Below are 6,911 nucleotides of genomic sequence, written 5' to 3' on the forward strand. Positions count from 1 at the left end.
GATTATACATCCTTTGGAGGGCACAATATGCTAATTGCCGTCGTCATGCGAGAAGTACAGCGCGAGCAATTGACTGTTTTGTTAATAATGGCATATGCCCTATTAGGCGAGTATACGTGGCTATATGTGGCATCACGTACGCTTGAGTTGCTGCAGTCAACCGCGCAACACCAATGCTGGATATTGGACTCGATTGCAAGGTGTGAATTGAATATGGGCATCGTCAACGTACCCTCAAGCGAGAGCAAAGCGCTCTCTAAGTCTTTGCTGGCCCGAGAAACGGCCACGTCATGCGTTTGCACTTGAATGATTTGACAACCTCCCGGACCCACTAGGGGCGACACCGAGCCTTTATATCGTCAAGATGTACAACACTGTTGTTGCAATCGAGTAGCTTGGCGCACGCTTATACCTCCCGCAAACAACAACGAGCCGACCAAGTAGCTCTGGAGGCGTGACGTGGCGGGATGGGGTCTCGAGGGGGTGTGTCTGAAGCCTCTTCCTGGGTAACAAGCATGGTCAACCGTCGAGCAACGTGTTCTCTCGAAGAAGCCCAACAGTCGATATGCAGTACATTTGCGTCTCAATGACGTCCTTGGCGTTAGTCAATGTCTCTCTTCGACGAGTACCTAGAAGAAGGACTGTTCGAGGAGCTCGAACCGAATCGTGGCCTTGAGGTGGTTGAAAATCGTCGGGAACGCCATGAGGTCGGTCGGGTTGCTCTCAACCCAGAGTGCGTCAAACATCGTAAAGACTTGGCCTAGGGTCGTCCATAATAAGACAATATTCTCCAAGAATCGCAACCGTACAGAAAAACTCGTGGAGCTCGTCGATATGGACGTCCTTGTCGTAGAAGCGGGCGTCCAAGAGGCGGTCGTTGATGAGTTCGACGAGGAAGCTACGCTGCTTGAGACACAAAGATCATCTTTGTAGTCGTATGTACTTGGTGATGTTGATGCCCGTGATGGCAAACGGGTACCACTGCGTCGGGTGGTTGGAGTGCACGAGGGCGCTAAGACTACACATCGTGGATGCTCGGCGACAGCGAAGGCACGTACCTTCTCGCTTCTTCCGGGTACTTGGACGTGTAGTAGAGGAGCTGGTGCAGCGAGAGGACACCCATGCTCCTGCAAAGCCAGTCACCTGAGCATCCGCATTGTCACGACAAGCCACGCACCGAAAGTCGGTCATGGGATCCGTGCCCTGGAAGCCAATCTCGCCCCACTCTTTGGTGTGGCGGCCGCCCGTGCGTCGGACGTCCGGCTTGAGGTTGCGCCACAGCTCTTCCAGCATGGCCTGCACAAGCATGAGCTGACAGGAAGACATGGTCGGAAGAGAGGACCTCGTGGGCATCGTTGGTCGAGTCGTACGACTCGTCCTTGAGCGCAATGACCTTGGCATAGACGTTGTTGACGGCAAGGAATGTCTTGAACGATTGGCGCAAGTTGGCCTCGGCGCTAGCCATCGGGGTCGAGATGAGGCGTTGAGAACGAGTATGCATCGCAGCCGTACATGAGGCTCTTGCTCAAGTCGATCTTCTTGGTGCGCGCCAGCGCCGCGAGCGTCACGTCCGTCTACATCGACGCCGATGAAGGTTGAATCATCGCTGCAGCCTGCGATATACCTCGAAAGGCTTGAAGCCAAAGATCGCCATCTGCGTGTCCTTGAGCGAGTCATCGAGGGCGATGGACGTGCGCAGTCGCACAAGCATCGAGCGCACGTCGTCCGCGGGCTTGGCCACAATGCGCTCGAGCTCGGTTTGGCCAAAGAAGACACCGACTGTCGCCCATGTTAGCGCTGCAGGAGGAGGAGGATGGGCGATAGTACGTACAGAAGAAGTTGGTCAACGCGCGGAAGAAGCGCGTCCAGATCGAGAGGTGGGCTTGCGCCAGCTTGGTCACGCGGAGGGCAGCGTCCATGGTTCACTTCTTGCCACCGGCGGAATCACAAAGATGAGGGCGTGACGTCCTTGATTACGTCGGCTTTTTTATTTTCGGCATGGGATGCCACCTCAAGTGCCGGCTCGCAGCGCCCGTCTTCGGCAGGCGAGATCGCACTCGTGCGACATTGAAGCGCAGTGCAGTCGCCAGTGCGCTGTCCAGTTTGCGCCGAGACCCTATTCCTGCCCATGATGGCATCGAACACCCGTCAAGGTGGCACATGCCGAATGCAACTTGCTTTCCGGATACCATCGGTCGCGATCTTTGAGCAACAGGCGTGGGGCCAAGGACAGGCAGCCGCAGCGTCGCGCGTACGCGGTACCTGCATGCTCTATGCACACATCATAACGAGCCAGCATCATGACGCCCAGCGCGTTCATGAACACTCAGAGGCCGGTGCGTCTGGACGTTTGCGCTGGACGGTCACGACCTACAGTGCATTGCAGCATGCGCCAACCGACCGCGATGCGCCCAACACGATGGCCTGCCACGCGTCGCCGCTTCCGTCTCCGTGCGGCGACCATCATTGAGGGGCGCTCGCCGTAGTATGTACCTTGGCAGCTGCCGTCCATGAGGCTGCAGGTCCCCGCGGCCATGTTGCTGGCGCTACTCGTGCTCGCTACGTCACTGGTCAAATCCAAGTCGCGGGGTGTTTTTTATCGCAGCGTCGATCAATACAATGCAAACACGAGTGTCTATCTTGTATATTGTATGTATTTTATTCAAAGCCAGTGATCACGTTTTTAAAATGCGTGGAGTTTTTTTGTCGACGCCATTGTAGCACGTGGGCGAGAATCCATTTTCGCCCGTTGGACGACCATGGTGTTGACGGGGAAGCAGCGCGAGGACATGTAGGTGGCAGGATGTCATGTCGAGACGAGGTCACCATGGGCGTGCGTATGCTAGGCACCAGGCCGTGCTCGAGTACCTCACGAGCCTCGGCGCGCAGTTTGCGACGTCCGCGGCCGCGTTCCAACAGGACGCGGGCCTCACGCCGACGATCACGATGGATCCAAACAAGACGGGTCTCCTCGAGAAGAAGTGGACGTCGGTCGTGCGCCTCCAGCGAAAGGTCATGGAACTCGAGACCAAGATCCAGCAGCTCGAAGACGACGCCAAGCTTGGCAACGTTGTGAGTCGGCGCGACGTGACGGGCGCCAACCGCGACGCTGCGCTCTTGCCGCGCGCACCGCCCAAGTACTCGATGTCGGGCCACCGCAGCCCGGTCACATGCGTCCTCTTCCACCCCGTCTTTAGCGTCATTGTCACGTCCAGCGAAGACGCGACCATCAAGGTACGACAAGATCGCAGCTGTCGCACGCTCATGGTCGTAGGTCTGGGATTTCGAGACGGGTGACTTTGAACGCACGCTCAAGGGTCACACAAACGCAGTGCAGTGCGTGGCCTTCAACCCAGCAGGCTCGATCCTCGGTACGTCGCGAAACTCCAGCACCGCTCGAACGAAAATGCTTGTAGCCTCGTCGTCAGCGGACCTCATGATCAAGCTCTGGGATTTTACGTCCGATGGCTCGTACGAATGCAAGAAGACGCTGCGCGGCCACGACCACAACGTGTGCTGCGTCACGTTTGCGCCGTCGGGCGACCACCTCTTTTCCTGCTCGCGCGATACGACCATCAAGGTAGCGACCACAAAAATGACACAATTTTGACGCTAATGGCACCTAGATCTGGGAGGTTGAGAGTGGCTACTGCATACAAACGCTCAACGGGCACGCGGACTGGGTGCGTACGATCTGCGTCACGGACGACGGCCAGTACCTTGCGAGCGGCGGCAACGACCGGTCGATCTTCCTCTGGGACCTCGCAACCTTCAAGCCGATCCAGAGCATGCGGGAGCACGAACACGTGGTCGAGACGGTCGCCTTTGCGCGCCAAGCGCAGCACGCGACCATTGACACCATTCACGGCAAAAAGGTCTCGCCCAACATGACACGGTCAGAACTGATACTTTGATACCTGTAGGTGCTCGAGACGACGGGGCAGTCGGGCGCAGGCGTCCGGTATTTATTGTCGGGCTCGCGTGACCGCACGGTGCGGCTCTGGGAAGCGTTCTCGGGTCTCCAGCTCATGAACTTTGTACGAGCTTTTAATTCAAGTTTGTATCAAGCGTGGGCGCTAGGTGAGCCACGACAATTGGGTACGCAGCGTGCGCTTCCACTGGAGCGGCAAGTACGCGATCAGCGCGTCTGAAGACAAGACGATTCGTCTCTTTGACATTGAGGTACAATATTGTCATGTGTGGAACGTTCCGTGAACGTGCGATCGTAGACGGGTCGCTGCGTGCGCACGCTCAAGGACGCGCACAACCACTTTCTCACGACGCTCGACGTGCATCCGTCGCTGCCACTGCTTGTGACGGGCAGCATCGACAAGCTCATCAACGTATGGGAGTGCGTCTAATTGATCCAATATCTTTTTCATGCCTTTTCCCGTCTTTTGCAGGGATTTCCTGTATTTTGTAGGGATTTCCTGTATTTCCACCTTAGATGCCCTTGTTGTACGTAAAATGGGTCACGCGCTCGCCCTTGGAGTTGATCAAGTGCTGGTACTGCGGCTCGAGCTCGGTCGCAGCGATCGTGCCGTACTGCGGGAAGAGCGCAATCGCAGCCGGAAAGGCGCCCCAGATGCACAACGTCACCACACCTAATCACCGTGCTCAGTCGCGTCGTCGGGCAAGTGACCGTAGTACTGATTTCGGTCACGACACGCCCGATGCGGTTCTTGGGCAGCGCGTTGACCTTCTTCATGGCCTCGAGGATGAACGGCGGGAAGAGCAAGACTAGCAAATCGCCGCATGAGACACGCCACTTTGCACACTCGAAGTTGTACTCGGCATGGGCAACGCGACGCGCGTCATCGCGACCTGCGTCAACGACTGCTTGCCCGCGTTCTGCGACCGGCCACGCGCGACGCCTTCGTCGTCAATGACGTCGATGCCCTCCCTATTCGTCGTCCAAGCACTGTTGAGCGAGTCCGATTTGGATGGTAATGCGGTACGTGAGCTCCTTGAGGCGCATGAAGACAGCGTTGCCAGCACCGGCGGCCGCGACCGCCACAAACGGCACCGTCTACGAGCATTGCGTGAGCGATCGAGAGAGGGAGATGGCAGTTGTACCCGCGACAAGGCGAGGCGCGCCGACGCGCCAAGGAACGACGCATGCTCGACCGCCTTGCCGAGACCCACGGACGCACCGCACGAGATGAGCACGGCCGACGCATACGCCTCTACGCCGGCGTGAGACGCATGACATATGTTCCTACACGTACTCGCAATGGCCGTCGTGTCGTCGACGCCGCTAGCGTTGCGGTTGGCGTAGTTGAAACCCGCGTTGTAGCTCTGGTTGATCCATTGCCAAAAGATCGTGTTGAAGAGCTAGACATGCATGAGCCAAGCATAGGTCTACAGAGGGGGTGTACCGTGGGCGGCGCGAGCACCATGCCAGAGCAGATCGGGATGTTCACGGGCACAAAGGCAGGCATGCGGAAGAGCAGCGGCAGCTTCTCGCCGGTCTGCGGATGAAACACCGACTCGCAAACTAGAACCGCATGAGCAAGAGTACGAGAGGCAGCGTATGCGTACTGCGACGGGCATCCCAGAGCTCGGCGTTCGTGACTGCGCCCGTGGGCAGGACGCCGGTCTTGTAGCCGTCGATGATGGCCTTGGACGCGTCGATTGTCTTGTCCGAGACGAAGAACGACCTACATGGAAAGGACTGGTGAGCAGCGCTTTGGACGATACGAGTGGCGTACGAGGGCGCGACGAGCTCGGAAAAGTGCTTCCAGCGGCCATAGTAAGTCGACTGGTCGTAGCGCGGAGCGTCGAGCGTGAACGGCGGGGCGTCGGCCATGGTGTGCGTTTGTCCGTGGAAATTTGCGTTTGGCGTCCGTCCAGCGTAAAGATCCCTAGAAAGTACGGGTGGCTCTCCAAGATACGATTCCGATCGTAATGGATGGGGCGAGGAGCGGTCGCGCAGCTGCCTGCACGGCGCCCTGAGCCCTTAGGCCACATCGTCTTCGGTCGTGTACGTAGCACTAGGTCAGTCGCGCTATTCGGAGCGGCAACGCCGTGCGTCCGCCTCGCGACGAGCATCCCGACATCCCAGGACTGTCTCACAACGTAGCACTCGCCCGCTACTTCAACCCGGACATCAGTATGGCGCACGGCTGCAATGGGTTCACAGTGGATGGCTCGTGGACTGCAATTCGGGACTCGCATGCCAAAGGGCAGTTTGGTTCATCACCGTTGAGGACAACATCAAAAACGCAGTTCTTAGTGCAGCTTATGGTGTGACGGCTTAGACGTAGCTCGGCCACGTCGACGTCGGCGCGGCGGCAGCGTCTTGCTGCGGGATACCCATGTAGCCGGCGCGGCGCTGCTGCGTGCGCAGGGCCACAAAGGCCGTGACGCAGACAGCACCGACGGCCGCGACGGCCATCGCATCAAAGGATGACGGACCCCACGACGTCGTGAGGCGGTTGCCATAGACCGCCGACATGTCGAGCGTCTCGTATGCGTTGAGGCTCACGAGCTTGGTGTTCAGCTTGGCTGCGACGCGCGCCGATTGGCACACCGAGTCGGACTCGCGGGTCGCGCACTCGAGACCCGCCTCGTAGTAGGCCAGCGAGATGTGCGCCGAGAGGTCCGAGAGCGACGCCGTGATGGCGGCAAAGCCGTCCGCCGAGCCGGCCGAAGACGCGTTCGTCAAAGTCGTCGTGTTGATCGCACTCGTCGTGTTGACAACAGCCAACGTCGTTGCGACCGGAGCCGTCGCGTTCGACGGGAGAACGACGTGCGTGGCGTTGGAAGGAGCAGAAGAGGTCGCGTTGGCCGCCACGAGCACCGACTTGTCGACGCTCACGCCCTTGGAAGGGGCATGCGGAGCCTTGGTGGTCTCGACCACTTCCGTGGGCTTGACTTCCTTCGTTGGCTTGGCTTCCTTCGTCGGCTTG

At 58.6% G+C, this 6,911-nt stretch overlaps 4 protein-coding genes across 5 annotated transcripts in view; 1 reads left to right on the top strand and 3 right to left on the bottom strand.

Annotated features, from left to right (window-relative positions):
- Positions 1-550: 550 nt before the first annotated feature.
- Positions 551-2,115, bottom strand: SDRG_07882. Of its 2 annotated transcripts, none has more exons than XM_008613741.1 (9): positions 1,832-2,115; positions 1,625-1,779; positions 1,513-1,574; positions 1,343-1,457; positions 1,178-1,296; positions 1,059-1,127; positions 944-1,012; positions 810-898; positions 551-760 (listed from the first exon to the last, which is right to left on the bottom strand). In XM_008613741.1, the coding sequence occupies exons 1-9, from the start codon at positions 1,917-1,919 to the stop codon at positions 630-632; spliced, it is 897 nt and encodes a 298-aa protein (XP_008611963.1). In that variant the 5' UTR covers positions 1,920-2,115; the 3' UTR covers positions 551-629. The 2 variants fall into 2 exon arrangements, with proteins under 2 accessions (XP_008611963.1, XP_008611962.1); XM_008613740.1 differs by having other exon boundaries at positions 944-1,018.
- A 592-nt stretch (positions 2,116-2,707) lies between these two features.
- On the top strand, positions 2,708-4,385 carry SDRG_07883 (hypothetical protein). The gene is made up of 8 exons (XM_008613742.1): positions 2,708-2,791; positions 2,847-3,234; positions 3,275-3,371; positions 3,417-3,580; positions 3,627-3,875; positions 3,924-4,037; positions 4,081-4,182; positions 4,230-4,385. Exons 1-8 carry the CDS (start codon positions 2,760-2,762, stop codon positions 4,359-4,361), a joined length of 1,278 nt encoding a protein of 425 aa, XP_008611964.1. The 5' UTR covers positions 2,708-2,759; the 3' UTR covers positions 4,362-4,385.
- A 58-nt stretch (positions 4,386-4,443) lies between these two features.
- SDRG_07884 (hypothetical protein) lies at positions 4,444-5,809 on the bottom strand (the record flags this gene model as incomplete). The annotated part of the gene is made up of 9 exons (XM_008613743.1): positions 4,444-4,604; positions 4,651-4,740; positions 4,791-4,903; positions 4,959-5,029; positions 5,077-5,186; positions 5,229-5,334; positions 5,379-5,497; positions 5,542-5,660; positions 5,712-5,809. 9 exons carry the CDS (start codon positions 5,807-5,809, stop codon positions 4,444-4,446), a joined length of 987 nt encoding a protein of 328 aa, XP_008611965.1.
- A 375-nt stretch (positions 5,810-6,184) lies between these two features.
- SDRG_07885 (hypothetical protein) overlaps positions 6,185-6,911 on the bottom strand; it is a gene marked incomplete at its 5' end in the record, with an annotated part of 2,210 nt that continues 1,483 nt past the window's right edge. The window contains one exon of the mRNA XM_008613744.1: positions 6,185-6,898. Within this exon, the coding sequence (XP_008611966.1) occupies positions 6,257-6,898 (642 nt within the window). The 3' untranslated portion in view covers positions 6,185-6,256. The remainder of the gene's footprint in view (positions 6,899-6,911) is intronic.

This window comes from Saprolegnia diclina (assembly GCF_000281045.1).
Source record: "Saprolegnia diclina VS20 unplaced genomic scaffold supercont1.23, whole genome shotgun sequence".
Lineage (NCBI taxonomy): Eukaryota > Oomycota > Saprolegniomycetes > Saprolegniales > Saprolegniaceae > Saprolegnia > Saprolegnia diclina.

Coding starts and splice junctions, on each gene's coding strand:
- SDRG_07882 (XM_008613740.1), bottom strand. CDS start 1,919: ATGGACGCTGCCCTCCGCGTGACCAAGCTGGCGCAAGCCCACCTCTCG. Junction 1,458..1,512: donor GACTTGAGCAAGAGCCTCAT/GTACGGCTGCGA, acceptor CCCGATGGCTAG/CGCCGAGGCCAACTTGCGCC. Junction 1,297..1,342: donor CGACCAACGATGCCCACGAG/GTCCTCTCTTCC, acceptor ATGCTTGTGCAG/GCCATGCTGGAAGAGCTGTG.
- SDRG_07883 (XM_008613742.1), top strand. CDS start 2,760: ATGGTGTTGACGGGGAAGCAGCGCGAGGACAT. Junction 3,876..3,923: donor ACACCATTCACGGCAAAAAG/GTCTCGCCCAAC, acceptor TGATACCTGTAG/GTGCTCGAGACGACGGGGCA. Junction 4,183..4,229: donor TTCGTCTCTTTGACATTGAG/GTACAATATTGT, acceptor GTGCGATCGTAG/ACGGGTCGCTGCGTGCGCAC.